Source organism: Gadus chalcogrammus, chromosome 18 (assembly GCF_026213295.1).
Source record: "Gadus chalcogrammus isolate NIFS_2021 chromosome 18, NIFS_Gcha_1.0, whole genome shotgun sequence".
NCBI classification, from domain to species: Eukaryota; Metazoa; Chordata; class Actinopteri; order Gadiformes; family Gadidae; genus Gadus; species Gadus chalcogrammus.
The window spans coordinates 14,216,502-14,238,944 of record NC_079429.1 but is presented as its reverse complement, the minus strand read 5'-3'; the positions used below and the strand labels follow the sequence as shown (position 1 = coordinate 14,238,944).

The following is a 22,443-nucleotide window of genomic DNA, read 5'->3' as shown; positions in this document are numbered from 1 at the left end:
GGACGTGGGGGGGGGGGGGGGGGGGGGGGGGGTCTTGCTGTAGACAGAACTTCACCTCTACCCTAAACGCTTTTCCTCTGGACTTCAAATCCCTTTGTCTCAGACACAAGATGCCAACATGAAAATGCAGGCGAGTTTGTCTTTAGTGTGCAGGGCCTGTTCCCTTTTAGACGGGAGGACAAAGAGGAACAGACAGAGCGAGGAGACAAAGGGGTCGAGACAACGAGAGTTGGGGGAAAAAAAGGTCTCCCTTGGGTCTAAGAGAGAGAAAATAAGGAAATAGAGGAAGAATATAAAATAGCTGAAAACAATGGGGATGCATTCAGATGCAGGGACTCAGAGTATAGAAGAAAAATCAGCAATGTTTATTTTGCCCTACCTTCTGGAAGGGGTTGGAAAGAGTCTGGTTGCAGTACACATAATAGTGCAGGATTTCTGTGGGCGAACACACACGCACGCGCACACACACACACACACACACACACACACACACACACACACACACACACACACACACACACACACACACACACACACACACACACACACACACACACACACACACAGAAGCACGCAGGAAAGATACCTGATTACTAAACCATCCACATAAAGACACCCTCTCACCAATTACTTTCACAGCATATGGCGTCATGCCGTTTTATTCACAACATGGCTCTTGACGTCTAAACTCACCGGCACTGATCCCCTTGGTCTGGCTCAGTAGGTAGCGGTCAGGGGCCACGCAGAAGTCACTGGTTCCCTGGAGCAAAATGTAAAGAACAGAAGACTAATATGTTACCAGAGAGCTTCAATATAGCAACATGAAGAAGTTAACCGGTTCAGTTAGACACAACAGGAGCCTAGTGTCTCAAAGACAGAAACACACTCAAGAGATCGCAGTATTGACCGGACGAGGTTAATCTACTCTTACACACTCTATGGTCAAAGAATACAAAATAGGGGGACTAAGACGTATTTAAGAAAAGTACTCTTATGTTCCAACTAATGACAAAGCTTAATACCAACTCCCCTTTCTTGAGAAAGGTATGACTAATGCAGAGACTCTGCACCACAGTGTGGGAAAAGCAATGTGTTCAAACCATTGATTACAGGTTTTCTTAAAAGCTGTCACTCGAGAGTCACTGCCTGACAGCCACGGTACATCTGCCTCAGCCAGCCAGCCTCGTGGGAGGACAGTAGACTCCCAACGGAGCTGCCTGAATACTAAACCGCTCTGGGCACCACAAAGCAACTCTCTTAAGAGGGCACTAAGTTTGCTTGCATGTCTAGCATAGCAACATGGCTAGCATAGCTTCTCAGTAGTGCCCAGTGTAACATAATTCACACATTCATACCAACAGGCCACATATGTCCTTGGCGGCTAGAGAGGCTTCTTCCCCATCCTAGGGAGGCGTCCGGCCCATACAAGAAGCCATTCATTCATGTACCAATTCTAGAGGTACGAGCAGCCCAGGTGTTCGAGAAACCCAGAAGCTCAAGGCCACAAGAACAAGTGTAATTCCCGCACATAGCCACAAACCAAGTTGCAATGCCAACACATAGCCACAAGGGACAGCATAAAGACACATACGGGTATCCAGGGGGGCGGGAGTTCAGCACCATGCTTAGCCAATCAGAGCACATAACTGAGTTCACGCCTGTCCAGTAGATAACTCACAACACATAGCCCAGGGGGCTAGAACGCTCCAGGTAACGCATCCTTCAGATGCCCTACTAAGTGTATCTCCACGCGTGCCCATACAACTCCCCTCCTTTTGCTTCATAGAGACTAGTCCAAAACTTTACCAAATAAAGTGAGTTAAAGCGATCCTGACAGACTTTTTCCAAAATAATACGGCACCAGCAACTCATAATGAACTTTGAGTGGGGGGGGGGGGGGGGGGGGGCTACTCTGCATGGATGCTAAATCTCCACAGGCTAATTTGTTAGCTGCACAACACACACACAGAGCCTTTGTTTAAAACACTATAAAGGGACACGTCTGTCCAATAGACAAGAATCTCTCGCTAGAATCAAGAGATTTTCAGAAGTGTGTCTTCATTAGACGCTAATGTTCAATGTGCCCTGGCGCTATGCTAATTGGGGCCTGCGCAATTACCCAGTGGCACAACGGTGCCTGCATATGCGCACTTTCAAGCACACACACTTTTTTTTTATTCCTGTAGGTTTATCTGCATGGGTCATTAAACCCTCCTCTCCTAATATAGACATACACACAGACACACACACACACACACACACACACAAGCACACACGCACAAAGTACGCTGACAACGCTGAATATTCCACTGTTGTGGCAGTGAGCTGTGGCAGTGCTCCTGGTGGACAGCTGCCGCCAACCATGGGAGGGCAATTATCAGGCCTGTGTTGTTGCCAAGGCGCTGCCGGCTCCAAGGCTGAGGAAAGGAACGCGTGGCGCAGGACGACGAGGGCACGGCGGGCCGCGGTCAACCTTCATCCATGTGCATCGGTTTACAACCTGCACTGATCAGGAGGAAACACCAGCTGGCCCACAGCAGAGTGAACCCAGCTGGAGGGATGATGCTATTATGATGACAGCACGTCTAGTAAGGCGCCCATGAGGAATGAGGAGAGGATGTGTGTTGGGCCTTTGTGAAAGCCAGCAGCCTTGTTTTAAAGCCGGACACACATTCAACATACACTATTGAATCTGGGATATTGCATGAATCTTTTCATAAAACAAGGCGAGAGAGAATCAACTATATATAGATTTGATTGAATAGAAGATTTACTGTGACAACATTATTCACAGAGACAGGTGAGAGATGGGGACTACCAGTGGGGGAAAAGTAGATCAAATACTATCATTCTGTTTAACCCTGCCTGGAGTCATTTTGACACACTCCATAGTGTGGTGTGCCCGTCGCGCGCGTGCACGCACACACACATACACACACAATTAAAGGTGTATATATACATCTCTGGCCCCTGATACATCATGCTGATTTATCAATGTTGCTGGGGCGATAAGCGTTGATTGGCTTTGGTAAGTCACTCAGTCAATTCACATTGGAGGAGGAGGAAGAGGAGAAGGAAGATGATGAGGAAAGAAGGGAGGAGGAAGAGGAAGATGAGGAGAAGGAGGAGGAAGAAGAGGATGATAATGAGGATGAGGAGGATGAGGAGGAAGGAGGAGGAAGATGAGGAGAAGGAGGAGGAAGAAGAGGATGAGGAGGATGAGGGAGGGGAGGAAGGAGGAGGATCTAATAGACTCACCACAGCGGTGGCCAGATCTGCGCCGAGGGATGCCCAGCTTAGGATCAGGGTCAGCACGCCACACACCATCATCCTGCAGACAGACAGACAGACAGACAGACAGACAGACAGACAGACAGACAGACAGACAGACAGACAGACAGACAGACAGACGGACAGACAGACAGACAGACAGGAGGTTACACTACCCAGTTCCAGGGAGGAATGGTGCATCAGGAAGTGGATTGCTACTGAAGGTTGAATTGATTCTCCAGGAATGGGAATGGAATCCAAGCAGTTAAACACCAGTTAGAGAACGCAGCGTAGGAATCCATCGCAGTGAATGATTGACTTTTTTAACAGCTCATTATCAGTTCCCTTGGAGAGAGAGAGAGAGAGAGAGAGAGAGAGAGAGAGAGAGAGAGAGAGAGAGAGAGAGAGAGAGAGAGAGGGAGGGAGAGAGAGAGAGAGAGAGAGAGGAGAGAGAGAGAGAGAGAGAGAGAGAGAGAGAGAGAGAGAGAGAGAGAGAGAGAGAGAGAGGGAGAGGGAGAGAATTTATAAAAGGCATTCAGACAGACAGTGAAAGGAAATGTGACAGAGGAAGCGAGGGAGAAATGGAGAGCGGTGGGCTGGGGGGGCCGCCAGAGACAGGAACTTCCCCCCGACCCTAAACGGTTTCCTCTGGACTGCATATCCCTTTGTTTCAGACACAAATTGACAACATGAAAATGAAAGTGAGGTTCTCTGCAGTGTTGCAGAGGCTGTTCCATTCACTCTCGACAGACAGACAGCGATAAAAGAGGGACGGAGGAACGAGAAGAAGAGGTGGAGAAAAAGAAAGATGTTTGTGTGTGCGTTTGTGTTGTGTAACTGTGTGCGTGTGAGTCTGCATTTGCATTTGTGTGCGTGTGCGTTTGTGCATTTGCATTCGTGTGCGTGTGTGCATTGACAATGATCAAATCCCGGACGGCTCTAGCCTGGCGAAACAAACTCCGGTAAACCACAATGTGATTCTGCTGATATAAACCAGCGTTGCCAGCCCCCGTCATCCCCTCAAATCGTCACAACCCGCCCCCTTATCTGAGGGAAACTGGTGATTAGGACAAAGTAGAGTTTAAAAATAAAGCGATTTATCTGTCTGTGTGTCGTGTTATCCTCTGGTTCATCCGTCAAAAGAATGTGTGGGCCTGGTTGGATGCTCCGATTCATCGCTGCCTTCCGGAGGAGATAATGAGCTTCCAACACCACAGATGCAGCCCGCCATCTTTTATCTGTCTCTCTCCCTGAGTGTTCCTCCGTCACTCCCTCAGCGTCTCCCTAACTCCCCTGCCTTTCCGCTTATCACTCACTCTCTCTCTCTCACACCCTGTCCTTCTGTCTCTCTCCCACTCGCTCTAACTCTGTGTCTCTCTCTCTCTCTCGCTATCTCGGCGTAATATAAAAAACTTAATTTGAAGCCATCTGTGTGAGAGCACACAGCGATCCGGGGACGGCGTTGACGATAAGTGTGAGGCATTAAAGAGTTGTTGGTCGTCGTCGGCGTGATTCAATATTGAAATATTAAAGACGGCGACAGCTGCTGAGGCCATGGGCTGGCACTGACACAGCCGCTCTACAACGTCCTACGTGTGCTGCCTATTAAAGTGAAGCCCGGCTAAAAGGTGCTTAAGTCTTCTGCACGGGGCGGAATAAGAATATCCCAGAAAGGGCTACACCATTTAACCTTTTGTTGGTCCCTGACCGTGTGCGTTCGGCGTGTGTGTGTGTGTGTGTGTGTGTGTGTGTGTGTGTGTGTGTGTGTGTGTGTGTGTGTGTGTGTGTGTGTGTGTGTGTGTGTGTGTGTGTGTGTGTGTGTGTGTGTGTGTGTGTGAATGAGTGAATGAGTGTTTGTGTCAGTGTGTCTATGGCTCGGTCAGAAGACCTGTTGTTAGGAAAAACAAGGAAGTCTGCCTTGTGTTTCACAGTGTTGTTATCTGCTGTATGACCAGTGTAGTTGTGCGTCTATTAGACCAGTGTTGTTGTTTGCCAATTGGACCAGTGTTGTTATGCGTCTGCTGGACCAGTGCAGTTGTACACCAATTGGACCAGTGTTGTTATGCGTCTGCTGGACCAGTGTAGTTGTACACCTATTGGACCAGTGTTGTTGTGCACCTATTGGACCGGTGTTGTTGTTGTTTTGGCCCAGCTGGAACAAAGTGTGCCGTGTAATCCCCCCTGTGGGTCAGCAGGTCACATCCCCACGGAGCGCTCAGATCCTGTTATTCCCTTTTTCCAGGGAGCGCTTAAGGGTGCAGGTGCACAGGTTAGCGAGCAACGGGGGGAAAGTCTATTCCTAGGACCGCAAAGCAGCAAGAACAACATAACGCTGGCCAGGGAACCAGAGCCACCTGCGAGCCCACGTTTTATTTGCTCTGGCATACGTGTCCGGTCCCCCTTCCTGCTCAGAGGGACTTCCACAGCCGTTGATCTCATACGGGGCGGGTCTGATACGATGACAGAGCCTACAGGAGGGCCGTTGATGCATTTCCTAAAACAAACCATGATGGCTGCTGTTGATGTGTCACACGTCTCCGTGCTCTGATTGTTTATTGAGGCCTTTTAGTCTGCGACTTCAATGAAGCCCCGTTGGAAATGGTAAATGAAGTGAGAGGTTCCAGACGAGTAAGCATTTGCGACTTTGTCTTGCGATGACGCAATTGGGCTTATGTCTGTTAGTTGAAGTGAGATGAACCTTTATTATAAACGAATGCGTCACCTTTGCAAAGGACAATAAAAGGAAAAGGCCTGTGTGTCTGTCTGTCTCCTATCTAACCTTTATTTTTGACTAACTTAATAGTTGAATGTTAAAAGAAGTCTCACATGCACGCGCACACACACACACAAACACATGACCAAGTGCATTGTTTTGAGTTTTGTAACTTACAGTGGAGCTTCCAAAGCCCAAGGCTCTTCCCCCCCTCCCCTAGACACACAGACCCCCACATCCCTCCAGAATTCAATTCCCTCTCATTCCTTCCACTTGAGCGGCAGACAAGCTGACTTCCCTCGTGTGTGTGTGTGTGTGACTGTGAGTATGTGTGCATGTGTGTGTACATGTATGTCTGTGTGTGAACAAGTGTGACTGAGAATGTGTGTGTGTGTGTGTGTGTGTGTGTGTCTGTGTGTGAACAAGTGTGACTGAGAATGTGTGTGTGTGTGTGACTGTGTGTGTGTGTGTATGTCAGTGTGTGTACGAGTGTGATTGTGTGTAAAAGTGTGGCTGTGTGTGTGTGTGGGGGGGGGGGGGGGGGGGGGGGTGTGAGTGTGTATGTCTGTGTGTACGAGTATGACTGTGTGTGTGTGTGTGTGTGTGTGTGTGTGTGTGTGTGTGTGTGTGTGTGTGTGAGCGAGGGAGGGAGCAGAGCATGGTTAGCAGAACAGCACTGGCCTGGCTGCCTCTCCCAGATGATGGATGCAGAGAGACAAAGAGACGCTCACCCGTGTGAACGGGGGTCTCGGGTGGATTCACCCCCTCCCTCCCCCCCGTGCTCTGCAAAGACCCCCCTCACCGCAAGGGGGAAGGAGATTTACTCAATCAAATCCCAGTGGAGAAGTACAGTTAGGACTAGAGATGTGTGTGTGTGTGTGTGTGTGTGTGCGTGTGTGTGTGCGTGCGTGCGGTAAAAATGATAGCAAACAAACCAAACCAAAAGAAAACCATCCCCAACCTCTCCATCGCCTCGAGACTACAGATAATGACAACCATTGTCTGTAAAATAATGTTTTTTCGCTCACAATTTATTTCTCCACAAGCTGTCCCACTTTGCTGCGCAATTTAAATGAATCGAGAAACGGAGACAGAGAAGGAAAACACACCCTGCCAGGATCAATGAATAATTCAGTGCGATGTGTATGTGTGTGCGTGTATGTGCATGTATATGTCTGTGTGTGTGTATGTATGTATGTATGTATGTATGTATGTATGTATGTATGTATGTATGTATGTGTGTATCTGTGTGTGCGTGTGTGTATTTGTGTGTGTATGTGTATTTGTATGTGTATGTGTGTATGTGTGTGTGTGCGCGCCATTCATTCTGCGGTTATATAATGTCCCTGAGGGCAGGTCAGGAGTTAAGCCCTGGCGACTTGTGCTGTGGGCGTCGGAAGTTGTTCTGCCGGACGGGTCACATGACAACGCCACGCCGCCGCTCCCTCCAAACTGGGCTCACTTAATCCAGTTTGTAGATTAGCCGTAGTGAAGGCAGCCCCCCCCACCATCCCCCCAATGGAGCCAGCAACATGGAATGAGCTGTCGCCCTATGACCTTATTTGGCCGGTTCTGTGGCGTTTCCTCATCCGTTTGAATCCTGCCCCGTGTCCATTACTCACAGAGACGGGAGGGGGACTGCCGCGGTTTTAGAACTTGCTGATTGTGAAAGGATTTCAACAGCAAAAAAAGAAAATCCAGATTTGCAATAACAATTACACGACATCTACCCAATAACTAACTTATTAATTTTGCAAAACCCTTATCCAGTTCTCGATCATTTCAAAGGTGCAATGAAACAAGACCAAGGTGTGTATCGGTTTGGGGTGTGATGATGGCGGGGTGTGAGGATGGTGGGGGGGGTGATGTAGGGGTTGCTCACGTAGTAAGGAGCCAGCGGGACTGCTTGGCCAGACCCAGACAGGACAGCAGACAGATCACCAGGTTGAGGATCAGGACCAGCAGGTAGGTCAACCACCTACAGGTCACAGGGAGAGAGACAGAGAGACAGAGAGACAGAGAGACAGAGAGAGAGAGAGAGAGAGAGAGAGAGAGAGAGAGAGAGAGAGAGAGAGAGAGAGAGAGAGAGAGAGAGAGAGAGACAGAGAGAGAGAGAAATAGAGAGAGACATATAGTGAAATAGAGAGAAAGAGAAACACACACACACACACACACAGTGTCAGAGACAGATACCGGTATACATAGAGAGACAGAGATAAACATAGACATATAGAGTTAGACAGAGCGAGAGACAGACAGAGAGAATCATGCTTAATCAAACCGACCACTCGAATAATTCATATATATATCAACAATACTTTTTTGATGGTCAATATAAATCATCATTGTCCTGAACTTGTCGAAGTGTTTCTCTATAGAAAGGTCTAGTCCACTCTGCATGACATTTAAGGCGGTTATGACAGCGATGTTTTGGGTAGTTACACCAAGAAAAGTGTTATTGACTAAAAGCAGTCCATTAACTTAAAACATTGCCTTCATTCCGCAAATGGCGGTTAATAAAATGTGTGTCTGTGCGTGTTAGTGTGTCTATGTGTGAGTGTGTGCTATATAGAGTGCAAGTGATCATTCAAAGTCAACTCCGGTGTCTAGATGGTTAATAATGAATAGACCTGTGTTTTATATTCCTAATCCGCCCACATCGTCGGCCATCCATCCATCTGATCGATTCTCTTACCTCTCACACATCCCTCTTCTGTAAACCCCCATTATCCATCCCACCATGGCCGTTCTGGGGCGATGCTTACTTCCCTCCCAAACCACAATGAGATTGCTGTGTATTCATGTATGTTCCCCTCTTCACATTCAGTTCCTTTGCGCATCTTTCACCCATTTCCCCATCCCTTCTCTTCTCTTAGTCCTCCATCACTCCCTTCTCTGTACTCTGTTTTCCCTTCCCTCAGATCCATTACTAACCTATAATATTTCCTCCGTACCTATAATTCTTGGTCTTCGTTGTTAAAGAAAACACAGGCTTCACTAACAAGCCCTGTATTGTAGTGTACACATGTATCAACATGCATGAGCCCACAGACTCTCTCCCCTGACCACACTGGTGCTACGTGAGCAGAAACGCCAGCCAGCTAGACCCCCCCCCCCCCCCCCCCCCCCCCCCATTGCGCATTAACAACCAGAGTCTATTGAGTGTCCCATTGAGTGTCTGGTGCTATTAGCGTCCATTGGTGTAGAGCTCAGCTTATTGATCAGTCAAGCGAGTCCCATTACAGATCAATGGATACACGCTAGGCTGTTGGATTCAAATCAATGCCAGCACCGCAACCATAAAACACCAAACGGCCCACTTTCTACATCACCATCTGGTGTACTCCATCACGGGGACACTTAAGGGCCAGGCCCAGAGACATTATCGATTCTTATCACACGGGTCTTCTCAATGCCGTGGAACGCTCCGTTCACTTGCATGGGCCCTTCACAACTGACGGCGGTGATATTTGATAATTCACCGTTGCTAAGTATAATTGACCCCTGTCAAGGAAAACAAAGGATTTTTTGCCCCTAATGACGTCTTTGGTATCACTCCGCAAGTAGTCCAGTAACTAAGACGTCAACGTCTTTGGCAGACTATTTCTCTGCTGATCAACCCTTCAATGCTGGTAACAAATAAATTGTTAAAAGACACACCATGTGAAGCTATTTTTTCGTTTTGGCAAGTAGCCGTGTAATAAGCGGGATGATGTATAGAACGTCGCCGGTCATTATCGAAAACAAGCCCCTTCAGGGCAAAGCAAGACAGCTTCTCTGCGTGTCGGTGTCCTGTTTTCCCTGTCTGGGCTTAATTTCCCGATAATGACCGGCGTTCTATACATTATCCCTTACATATTCTCTTGTTTTTTAAAGCTCTGTATTTGCTCAAAGACATGATTTTGTTGATATATTTTGTAGTTGGGCATTTGGGTATTTTCAGTTCTTCCATGAGTGCCATGGCACCCATTAATCAGCTACAATGGTTGAGTGTACTTCTCAGCCTGTTCCCTCATCCAGGGAGACTGCGGCCATCGGGGCTCAAACCCAGAGCCTGTGTTCTGAGAGGCCATCAGCCCTAACCAACAGGCTAGGGCTGCCCCGGTTGCCTTCGTGATTGCATAGGATTGCATTAGATGCCCTCGATTCTTCTTCTCCGCAGGGGTTCAGAACACAACAGGGTGATGCATGCTCTCATCCGTATTACGACTGATAACACATGATGTATTCGGGTCATAACATGCGGGATAGTTCCACGTAAACATGAATTATTTATTATTTCCAGGGTGCAGTCCGGGATACGTGAATCTGTCAACTTTGGACCTCTGGATGCAGAATAACTTAGTGGTTAGTATAGTCGTTTGTTGACTTGTTTACACTGTATTGATCTGGCTCCCCAGTCCAATATTTTGGTAATGCATTAATAATAAATCTGACCTGTGATAGGTCATTATCAAGGTCTTACTCACCTCTAATACACTAAATGCAATTATTCATATGCAAGACCTTGTTGTGTTCTGCAGACACGTTGGTAACATCTTACCTGTAGTGCTTTTCCTAATTGTTGTCATAAGTAACGATCGTCTCACCTGTAGCACTCGTCTTCAGTAACGTCTCACCTGTAGTATTCTATAATTGTCATTAGTAAACTCACCTGTAGTAATCTTTAGTTGTCATCGTTACATCTCACCTGTAGTACTCTATAGTTGTCATAGTAATGCCTCACATGTAGTACTCTATAGTTGTCCTTAATAAACTCACCTGTAGTACTCTATAGTTGTCATAGTAATGCCTCACATGTAGTACTCTATAGTTGTCCTTAATAAACTCACCTGTAGTACTCTATAGTTGTCATAGTAATGCCTCACATGTAGTACTCTATAGTTGTCCTTAATAAACTCACCTGTAGTACTCTATAGTTTTCATAGCAACGGCTCACCTGTAGTACTCTATGTCGGCGGTCTTGTCCGCCACCGAGGCCAGGTCCACCTCCGCCTCCATCCAGTCCGGCAGGCCCAGCAGCTGTTTGATCACGCTGTCCGCCATCTGCTGCATGAACTGCAGCGTCTGAACGTAGTCGCCGCGCGTGGCGAAGATCTCGTCCAGCCGGGCCAGGTGCTGCTGCAGCCCCCGCTGCATGCTGCCCATGGTGGTCGACACCTGGAGGGGTGCGGTCAGGGTGGAGAGAGAGAGGAGGTTTAATGCAAAGCAGTGGTGGTGCTGGTGCTGGTACGAGGGGTCAGGAACGATGGAGAGGGCTGGGAGAAGTTCTCCAGGGAGAGGAAACTTTGTCGCGGAGGCAGTGGCGAAGCCTGAGCTCCAGGTGCTGTGGGGATCGGGATCCGTTCAGCAAGGCAGTTCATTTAAACTTCCACCTCCTTCCACATCAATACTTAGGTTGGCAGGAGGTGGGCACTCAAGTGACTTCCTGTGAAACTGCACGGCAATTAACGGCTGTGGTTTCGAATCTCAAGTCATGGGACTACCTAGAAAGGCTGGGGAAATCCTTGTCCTCAGATGACCTCTTTCTCTCTCTTTGCCTGACAGTCTAAGTGGCTGTTGTTTTTTTTTTGATTTTAACTAAATAAAGGATCCAGAGGAAGAAGTTTGAGGAAGAAGTTCACTCCGTTTGTCGTTTGAGGTGTCAAGAGTCAGAACTTGGCTTTGCACCAAAACAAGATCAATAACAAGACGCTTGCGTCAAGGCTCTACTGAGCCGAGAAGCGCTGCTATTTCATTATTAATGGTTGGTAATTAAAGGGCGCTTAATGCCGGCATTCAGCCCTGGGTAGGTGCATTCACCAGAGAGAAGGGCCATATTGTCGCAGCCTTTGTCGAGGGATAGAACTCGGAGAAAGCTGAGAGGGGAATAGACTTGGGGGGGAACTAATTTTCTGGTTTGCATTCAATGCGCGGCTCTTGATAGACTGCCGATGGCAAGAGAGAATGTCAGGAATAAAGAGACAGGGGAGAAGAGACAGAGAATAAGACGGAGTAATACTTTGAAGGAGAGAGAAGAATTAAGCACAATCCAAGCTATTTAATGACAACTGTGCTTGTTTGTCTTTAAACAAAGGATGAAAAAAGAGTAGGCACTTCTGAATAAACTTCATTCCCTGCATGGATCTATTTAATATAATTTCTGAATAACAACTGAAATATCCACCACATCCGTTCCACCTGCTTCCAAAAAACGAAGTATTTTTGTCAAGTAGCCTGGTCCGAGGCCAGCCTATGAGACTCAAGGACTTGAAAAGATCCATTCGTGCCGTGCAACGGTGGCAAGGCCCCGGTAAGAGTCACACACAAGATAATACTTGGGTTAGCCTGCGGTGCTCAGCTATCTAACCCTTCCATCGACACAGCTTCATCTCAAACTCCTCCGACACTTGGGGAGATGATACCCCCGGGGAGAGCTGTGTGTGGGGGTGGAGGGGGAGAGATGGGGGGGCCTCTTTCTTCCTGCTCCATGCTAATCTTACCTTGGAGCGCTTTGAGAGACAGATGATCCTGCTTATCTTGCCATGATCTCGGTCTAATACCGAGCATGGGGAGATACGAGTCCCCACTCTGAATCCCCATTGTCTGAGCAGCACAGTCTCTTATTTTTGAGGGCATGGCAGATAGTGCTCTGGAGCAGATGAATACGATTTAATAAGCAATTTGATGGCTAAGAGACGAGAACCAAGATGAATAGGGAACAAATAACAAGACGAGTAGGTGTACGAACTTAATGAACTAATGACTCACTCTAACAACTAAATGTAGCATTGAAGAAATATATCTTTCAAATGAAAAGATAGGGCGCGAAGCCTTGAAGAAAAGCCTGGATGCGTCAGAAATTCAATGAATCAATAACTAATCTAAAAACATTTTGAATGAAGATATGACCCTAACATTGGCTATAGGTTCAAAGTAAGAGAAGTGTTAAATGTTGTATCTGCATCGTTTTTAAATGTTTTTTAAAAAGATGAACAACACCCTAATGAGGGATAGAGTAAGCTCTTCATTAATCATGCGAGCGCAGATGAGAATAGACAGGAGGTGTCCCTGGAGAGTCCAACATGTGTGAGATCGGCTCCAGGGCCGGTCCAGGCGGGATTCGGAATGAGATTCAGTGAAGTCTTAAGCAGAGTCAGCGCTTTCTGCTCAACGTTAATTGGTTGCACGGCCAGCTTTGTGAGCACCAGGAAGTGAATCAGGGAGGGCACAGGGTTAATCTCAGCCGAGTCATACCTGGGAGCGAGGACAAGGGTGCCCGTCCCCGACGGGGCAAAGCGCTCCATCTCCAATCGAGTGTCTGGAGCGGTTTACACCATTAAACCTTTACACCATCAGCAGATTACTGACTGGGGCGGAGAGGAGGGGGGACATGAGGTCATCCGGGGGGTGTACGGGACAAGGGATTAAACTTCTGCTTTAATGATTTCAAATTGTAATTACAGGCCTTAAAGACATGTAAAGAAACCTTTTGTTGTAGGTTGTATCATCAGGATAACCAACTAATTATGGACCACAACTATTGATGATCCTGCATAGGATGAGGGTTATATGTGGAGGTAATGTTTTATCAGGTAGCTTTTTCATGACATTGTTCTAAGAAATAAAGGAAATAAGGAAATAAACAACAGTATTGTATTAAGGCCAATATTTTAACCTCATCCTCATTAAAGTGTGTCAAACTACACGGATGTATCTTTCGATTATACACACATTTCATAACTGCCTATAACTATTACATCACTGGCCATCTTAGAACACAGAGCAGAATGCTTGCTCTCTTCTCCCGGCCAGAACCACACAGCGACACGAGGCATTGTCCGATGGCTGGCTGCCAAAAGCCTCCCACTGGCACGTCCACTCGGAACAAAGGAATTATTATTTGGTTGACAAATATCAAGTGAATCGCATCGTCTCAGCTGAAATAGTTCAATTAAAAGTGGATTTCCACTCGCTCTCCCTCTCTCTTAACACCTCTCTTGTCCAGGTTCCACGTGGGCTGTGTGAAGCCAATGTCCCCGAATGGCACCCCCTTTACAATGATCTGGTTCTACCACGCAAGAGTGACTTTCAAAGCGTTCCAAAATACACTTTGTGTGCATGTGTATGTGTGTCTGTGCGTGACTGAATCTATGCAGTTGTGTGTGTGTGTTTGTAAATCTATGCGGTTGTGTGTGAGTGTGTGTCTGTGTTTGTGTGTGAATCAGTGTGAGAACGGATAAATGCATTCACTTCGAAAGCATACGATTTAGACTAGAACGAATTATTGAACAGAAGTTCAGGGGAAAGCCTTCATCAATAATGTCCTCTCTCTCTCTCTCTCTCTCTCTCTCTCTCTCTCTCTCTCTCTCTCTCTCTCTCTCTCTCTCTCTCTCTCTCTCTCTCTCTCTCTCTCTCCCCCTCTCACTCACTCTCTTCCCTTCTCCCCCTTCCCCCCCCTTCCCCCCCCCTCCCCCCCCCCTCTCTAAAAGACATTCAGTGGGGCCATGGGCACGCCATTGTTGGCACTCGAGCTTCAATACCAATCTCCCTGCTCAACCTGCCAATCAGTCGGGCCGGCCGGGTCTCTGTTGGCCTCCATCCTGGGCTTTGTCTCGCGGGCTCATGGTTGATTATGTGGGGGGGTGGCGTCTGGGAACGCCGTGTGGTACACTGGTCTCTTTGTGCCACTCGGCAACTAGACCTCCTTAACAGTCTATAATCAGTGGGCTTTGACACGCGCACAGTCCCTCGCAGACAGGCCTTCACACGCGCACACGCATGCGTGCTCACGTACACGCGCACGGCGTCCTTGAGGGAAAATACTATCATAACTGGGAAAAGTGTGCCGTGAAATAGTCCCCAAATGAACACCACCACCACTACTCATAAAATACAATTCCTCCATGTTCGGTGGATCGTAAAAAAATCTCAAAACACATAGCACAGAGGAAGGACTTAACGTTAACGATCGATTTAGTGCTCTAATGTTCAGCAGTAAAAGGTGCAGTATGCAGTGTAAATGGGCTGTGTTTTACACGGTGTAAGCCGTCGGCTATCCCCCGTGCTCCAGCTTTACATTTGAGGGGATCATTGAACCATCACTCTTTAGTAGTGCAGAGCCAACAATACAGATCCCCCTTAACCCAGAAGGGAAACGTAATCCCTTCTGGTTGAAGTCATCCAGGATCATGCACTACAATCCCGTCATCTGTAGAGAGGCCCATAAACTTTCCAACTTGGTGTGCTGAAGAACGGTGACAACGCATTTTTTGGTCCGTTTGGAATTTGCGATGGCTTGTACTCTAGAAAGCACTCATCTGACCGCTGCTCGGGGAAAAGTGTTTGACTCTGCACGATGGGAAGGCTATGAAAGGCTCACTGCAGAGCGATGGTGGTGTTGGAACAAGGCCTGCTGTTTCGCCTGTGTGCTACGTCTTTAGCGATGTACTGTGGTGAGCTTCTGAATACGCCATGTAACGCCCCACTGGGAACTAGGGAGGCCGGCCGTGAGGACAGCAAAAGGGGTTTCACATCAAAGACTCGGGTTCAAGCAGGGAGAAAGAGAGACCATTTGGGATGGAGTGAAAGGAGAGTCGTTGTGACCGTGGGACACTTCCCTTCAGACAGTGGAGGCTTGGGGCTCTTATCATCTGGATCTTTAAGAACATGAACCAGATACAGGCTTATATCAAGATTTTCACCGCGCACACACACACACACACACACACAAACACACACACACACACAGACATAAATAACCTCTTAGCATGGGCTGCAAGCACCAAATCTTTGTTTTTATGCATTTCTCTTTCTTCCTCTTGAGCAATAAAACCCAAATCTCCCAGGCAGCTCAAAATATTATTTTTTAAATGAGTTAGTTTTTACTTGTTTAAAATTAGCCTTTTAGACTAAATTACTCAGGAATGAAGGACTATAATGACCAATAAATGTTGAGTAGCATTTAAGGGCTTCTGGTTTCACAATTATTTGCATGAAATTAGAAAAACAGAACCATAAGTGCCTTGTCAAGGCGGTAACTTTTGCTACCACTTAAATCAGTTTAGAAAGAACATGTGCCTTTATTTTGTGTTACTGCATTATTGATAGAAGGTTCTGCTGACATGCACTTGCAGTCAGCACATTCGGACAAGGATGTCCTCAAGGTCATGAATAGATGTATAAGTAGTTTCGAACGCTGGCCTTGTTTGCAGACGTCAATAAACAGGTGTTGGCTGCCACACGGGCGAACAACGTAATAATATTATGGGAGAGCCTTTTTCTGACTGCGGGGCCATAATCGCTCCCTCGGGTTTGTCTGCACTTTCATTAACTTTTGTAATAGTTTTGATTGCACCCGTCAGACTGACATGTGATCCTGGATGATCACCATGCTGTGAATTAATTGAACGTACCTCCCGGTAACACTGACATACTGATACCTCGTACTATGCTCTCAGAAGCCTAGCTCTATTCCGTGTTCTGATGCATTTTTAAACGGGCGAGCCTGCCGTGGAAGCCTTCGCGTGTGGCTGCTGGTTCGGAGGGAACAGAACCAGCGCCCTGCCAGGTGGACGCACTCTGCCCTGGCTCCGGCAGCGCTCTCCGTCCACCACACACCACTAACGAGGACCTGGCCTCGATCGGCAGGAAGAAGACCAACCGCAGGCCTGCTACTCTGCCCGGGACCCTCCCCTTTGGGTGGGGTGGTGGGCTGTCATGTGGTCGCGTGTGTGTGTGTGTGTGTGTGTGTGTGTGTGTGTGTGTGTGTGTGTGTGTGTGTGTGTGTGTGTGTGTGTGTGTGTGTGTGTGTGTGTGTGTGTGTGTGTGTCTGTGGAGGCCAAGGAGTCAATTAGCAACCATACTTTTACTTTTCCTTACCACAACCAACTCATTTAAAACATAAAGTGGATGTGTGTGTGTGTGTGTGTGTGTGCGTGTTTGTGTGTGTGTGTGTGTTTGTGTGTGTGACCACTCACCAGACTATCGACCCCTCCCAGGGTGTGGTTGGCGTTGTACATGGAGTAAGTCAGCTGGTACACTCCGTCGTTAGTCTCACTGTTGCCATAGAAACCCACACCTACCGCCATGCTGTAAGGGAGCAGGAGTGAACTAGTTAACGTTTGGTAACGAGGTTCGGTGCAGTGGGGCTCAGGGACAAACTGCTAACACAAGCTTCATTGTCTCCTCTCTAATAAAAAAATTATGTTTGATCGGGAAAAACAAGTCTGACATAAAAATAATGAATAGGGTCTAAAGTAAATTTGTTTCAAACTTGTATACTTATATTAATATTTATTTTACAACGTTGAGATATAGCGTCGTTGGACCAACAGTAGCCCTCATCTCCTGAATAATAAATCACGTTCCTTTTCACAAGCATTTCGCAACAATCGTCCCTCAACCACCTCCAACCACCTCCCACCAGCACCTCTTCCAGTGTCCATCCATGTGGACTTTTCTGAACGGGAGAATACATACAAACTAGGAACAAAATGGTGACAGCTAAATGGAGCGCAATGGCCTAACAGTCCCCGACAGGAGGAAACGCATCAGTGGCCATCGGGATAAGAGGAATATAAGAGGAGAAAATGGTCACCAGGGGACCGACCAACACTAACAGCAGCGGGTGGTGGGGGTGGTGATGGGGGTGGGGGTGGGGGTGGTGGTGTTGTAGGGGGCAGGGAAAGATGTGTGTTTCCCTGGGGGGGCGGGGGGCTCCTTGAAGAGCACAGTCGAGTGAAAGACTCGGATTCATTCAAAAATCTCCCAGGAGGGCCCTGCTTGTTGTGGTGGTGGCAGGGTGTGCGTATGTGTGTGTGTGTGTGTGTGTGTGTGTGTGTGTGTGTGTGTGTGTGTGTGTGTGTGTGTGTGTGTGTGTGTGTGTGTGTGTGTGTGTGTGTGTGTGTGTGTGTGTGTGTGTGTGTGTGTGCGCGTGTATGTGTGTGTGTCTATGTGTAGAAAAGTGGAGGACCATTCAGTATGTTTCACACTACATAAGATCAGGATAAGGTTGCGTTATACTTTTCCTTACACTCTTAATTATATCCATACTATTTCATAGCTTGTGTCTTTATTTTGCCTGCTTTAGATGTGTTGTTTATTTTTAGTCCTCATTACTGCAATACGGTATATATGCAAATGGTAAAGCCTTTAAAATGCTAATGAAACCCTACAGCATGTAGCCCACATAACATCTTAATCACAGACATCAACTGTATGATTAGGGATGGCAGCTGCCACCCATTAAAATGACATTAACTTTGGTAACAGCTGCGTGGCGATAACTATAAACTACTTGCTAATAGACTAGTCACACACTGAAATCTGTTTTTGTTATTCAAATCGGATTCCCTGAATGTCAGGATGCAAAGTCGCTCAAGGGAGTTTTTGCTCTTTTATGGCCTGGAATAGTCCCTTCACAGACGAGGTTTTATGGGCCGAAAAATAGCACGTTGGTTAGTATTTCTATAGCATGGTGGGATCAATTGATTCAACAAATCAACTAATCAAATGAATTGTAGGCAAAACACTAGTTCATCATGCATATCCATCATACAAAAAACAAACCATACCATAAGAGTGAAAAGAGACAACTTAAGATATTAATCTGTGTGGTGTGTGTTTGATGTGGGTATCACACAGCATTCTCCAGAGGTCAACCCTCCTCTTCCCACCAATGCATTATCTTTAAACTTCTAACTAAAATGCGTAACTTACTCACTTCACCTTACGTGTGAAAGAAATCGATTGAATCTAAACTTATCGGCTAGTATTATGCATCATGTATCTCATGTTCTCTGAGTGCGGTATTTGCAGGTTTCTCGTATGTGTGTGTGTGTGGGTGGACACAGTGTAAATTGAAACAGCTCAGTTGCCATAGAAATGTGTTCTCTTTCCTGATCTAACATGACGTTCCAGACCTATGTTAACCGAGGACTTGGCCCCGATCGTACCCCCAGGAACCCTTGTGGGATGGGGTTAAGTGTGCTGGGTCCCTGCTAATCAAGCATGGGGATTATATCAATTAGCAAATGAGGCCTGGCCTGCCCCGCTTCACTGAGCTGCTTCCTGAGGAGAAGCCAACGTTTGGGTCATCTCCACGCCAGCAGTCCTACCAGGGTGAAGCAGAACCTCTGGGGGGAGACGGCACAGAACGCGGGCCGGCTACCAGGACCGCAAGGGGCGGAGTTAAGCCTTGTTTCCTATGACGTTTAGTATGTATTCTACTGAAGGAAACTCATTTGTGTAAGTGGATGAGGCTTTCAGAAGTGGATTGTGATAACTGTATTTCTACAGTGTCCATTCTACCCAGTGTTGAAGACTTTTTTACATAGTCAACTTTTTTGAGAGTTTACTTTGGCAGGTCGATTTGTCTCTGCCAATTACATTACAGATCCCTACCTTCAGCAACATGATTGGTCAAAAGCAGGTTTTAAGTGTAAGAAAGATTCAGCAAGATTTGATGAAATCTCGTCTGATTGTCTGAATGTGAGATGAACATGAGCTGCTCGTAGTGCTACGCCTACGCAGACCATCTTACGACAGGAGCAGATGAAAAACAGGTGTTTTAATCAAGAAGGGATTCCATTAACAGGAACACCTTTCAGGAAACCATTTGAACGATTCCAGAAGATGATATTAATCCAGGTGATATTAAAAAGAGGAGGAGGGTGGCAGAATGACAGCCACTATTGAGGGGAACAGAAGAAAATGAGCTGAGAATATGGAGAGAGGTTGACAAGAATGGCAGAGAGGTTGTGATAGAGACACCGCGGTGACAAAGCAACAGAGACAGGGCGGGTCTTACAGACGGATAGCGAGAGACAAATAAACCCATTTGTTTACAGCCGACGATGCATAAAAAAACGATAAACAGAAAAAAAGGCATTTCAGAGTTTTAAAGGGTAGATTTTACCTTCGGCCCTTTGGCTATTTGGGCTTATTTACTCGCTTACTACATATTGATGAACCCAATTCTTTTCTCGCAGATGTGTTGTTTTGTATAGATTGTGAGACATTGCCTGGTTAACACCAGCAAGCCCTGGGAGCGGCTGTCTCCGGGATTCATCTGGGTCAGGATCCCGCTCCCCTCCTCCCACAGCCCGGGGCTAAGACTGGCACCACAGAAGAGAAATACACGGACACGTTGAGGGAAAATAGTAACAATTCTGATCTAATTAGTAAACCAAACTGAGGAAAAAAAGGAAAACGGAGACGAGGGAGTCGGAGTAAATAAATATGTTTTTCTCCATGGGTTTGACGAGGCGTGTGCTGAAGTGTCAAATGTCACGTTGAGAAGTAACAGGGAGGCAGAAACCTTTCATCCCTCTGCTGAATCATTAACTTCCGGATACATCTCAAGGAAAACCTCTCTTTTAACAAAATAGGCCACATATTGCTCATATTATTTTCTGAATACAATGTGATATAGTTTTACACCATATATAACGATGTATTTTTCTAAACATAGTAATATCGACGGAGTAGAAATTAAGAAACAAATTTCTGTACTGATGTGTTTACCTTTTCGAGAGATAGGAAGAGGAGAAAACATTTAATCCTCGCTCATAAGCTCCACACCATAAAGCCACCACCTCACTCTTTTGAATATTTTATAAACGCTTCTATTTCTGGCTGAAGCAGATTACCAAACTTCCAAAAGCCACTGTGCATCCAAAACAATGGTTTGCTATTATAAAGACAACATTTTGGGACCCTGAGGGAGTATAATGACCATATCATCACTTGCAGGTTTAGCATTGTGTTTGTATTCCTGTAGTGGGATCAACCTTTTGTCTTTATTTGAGCTGCTCCCTCCCACACTATCTTTGCTTTCTCTCTTCTCTTTGTTCACTCTTGATGCTCTTTTGCTTTTTGGGAAATATTGGTGTTTGACACAATCCAAAAAAAAGACGCAATAATGATTTCACATGGGGACAGATGATGCCAGAATCAACAAACATTACACAGCCTTTGTGTAATTAGTTCGACTAACGATGGGTCACAAAGACACAGGTGGAACCCATTAGGCTACGGACCACATTAGCGATAGCCATTAAGCCACGGCCGTTTAACATGAGCCCCGGTATCGCCCTTGACAACCGGAACACATCCACATTCCAGTTAGGACCGAGACTACCGATCAAAGATAAGAAGTTGACATCTTCGAGCAAGATGCTGATGGCTTCACGCCCCCTCATTAATCACATGAAGTCGCTTTTGATCTAAGTGTTGAATTTTTTTATTAGAGAGGAGACAATGAATACCAAAATAGTTAATGTAAATCTCCAGATAGTTTGCTGGAGATTGTAATTGTGATTTCAAGCTGGATTTTAAAGTCGATTTTAAGGTGGATTTTAAAGTTGATTTAAAGAAAGATGCATCACGGTTGGATACAGTATACTAAACTGCATACTTTGTTCCTCTATGAGAATCTTAGCTAAACGTGTGTCTCCACATACCATGCCTTGCAATGCAGCACACTGACGCATTCATCTCTCTGAAATCAAACTGCTTAAGAGGGGATTTCCATCAGGATCTGCCTCCCCCCGGTCCTTCACGCCATTCATTTAGGACAACAACTCCTCGACTCTGGGCTCTCCCATGGCGGCTGTGTCGTCGGCAGACCAAATCAAGGCCTGGTGTTGATCTAGGCTCTGTGTAATTGCATTTGTATTGAGCGCCCGCTGTGGTCTCAAGACAGGCGGGGAGCAATCTTTTGTGACAGAGCGCATAACGTCCACAGAGTTCAGCTTATTGCAGTATTATTAGGAGTTTATTGGATTCTGGAGTGTTTACAGAGCGAGTTAATGTAAATATAAGCAGAGTTACTAAGAAGCAGCACAGAATGACTTGAAGTACAATCGTAGTTAACTGCTATTCATTACGGTAGTAGACTTGGACTTGGACTTTTCTCAAGATTTCATCTTGAGAAAAGGAGTTAAGAGTGCTTGAGTGTGTGAGTGTGTGAGTGTGTCAGTGTGTTCCCATGCAGTTATTAGGTTATAAAAGTAATGAAATGCAGACTCTGGGAGAGCAGTCACCTGGGTAATGCGTAACTGTTCATGTTTCATATGCTAGGGGAAAGTGGCAGGCCAGTGGAGTGTGCTAAGGAAAAGGGTAGTTTATGTTTAACACATATTTCATTCATATTTCAAAAGCGTATTAAAAATGCAGCACCTGCATTCTTTACATGTCCTGAAGTAATATCTTTTCGTAGGAATCCCTTTTCCTCAACCACACCGACGGCAAACTGTGACTCTTTGTAAATTCACCATAGTGCCTTTATTTAGCATTAAACACATGCCAGCGTTACGCAAGTAAGCCATTCTGCCTGGATAAGCATCTCCATAGTAGTCAATTTAAACTGTTTAATTCACATTTTTTAATAAGAGAAGCACTGGTAATCTTTGATCTTCGTTTTGTGAGACACAAATAGACTTTAATAATTGAAACCTAATGCAGTTAAGACCAGCAGC

General features: G+C 46.3%; 1 protein-coding gene across 2 annotated transcripts in view; it reads right to left on the bottom strand.

Moving 5' to 3' along the window:
• Positions 1–22,443, bottom strand: part of ttyh2 (tweety family member 2) — a 45,128-nt gene that overhangs the window by 7,582 nt on the left and 15,103 nt on the right. Inside the window, exons 3-8 of one of the 2 annotated variants that reach the window (XM_056576778.1) lie at positions 16,942–17,053; positions 10,923–11,143; positions 7,866–7,961; positions 3,259–3,331; positions 694–760; positions 380–435 (exon numbers count right to left, since the gene is read on the bottom strand). In XM_056576778.1, coding sequence (XP_056432753.1) covers positions 380–435; positions 694–760; positions 3,259–3,331; positions 7,866–7,961; positions 10,923–11,143; positions 16,942–17,053 — 625 coding nt within the window. The other variant, XM_056576779.1, reaches the window with a different exon arrangement.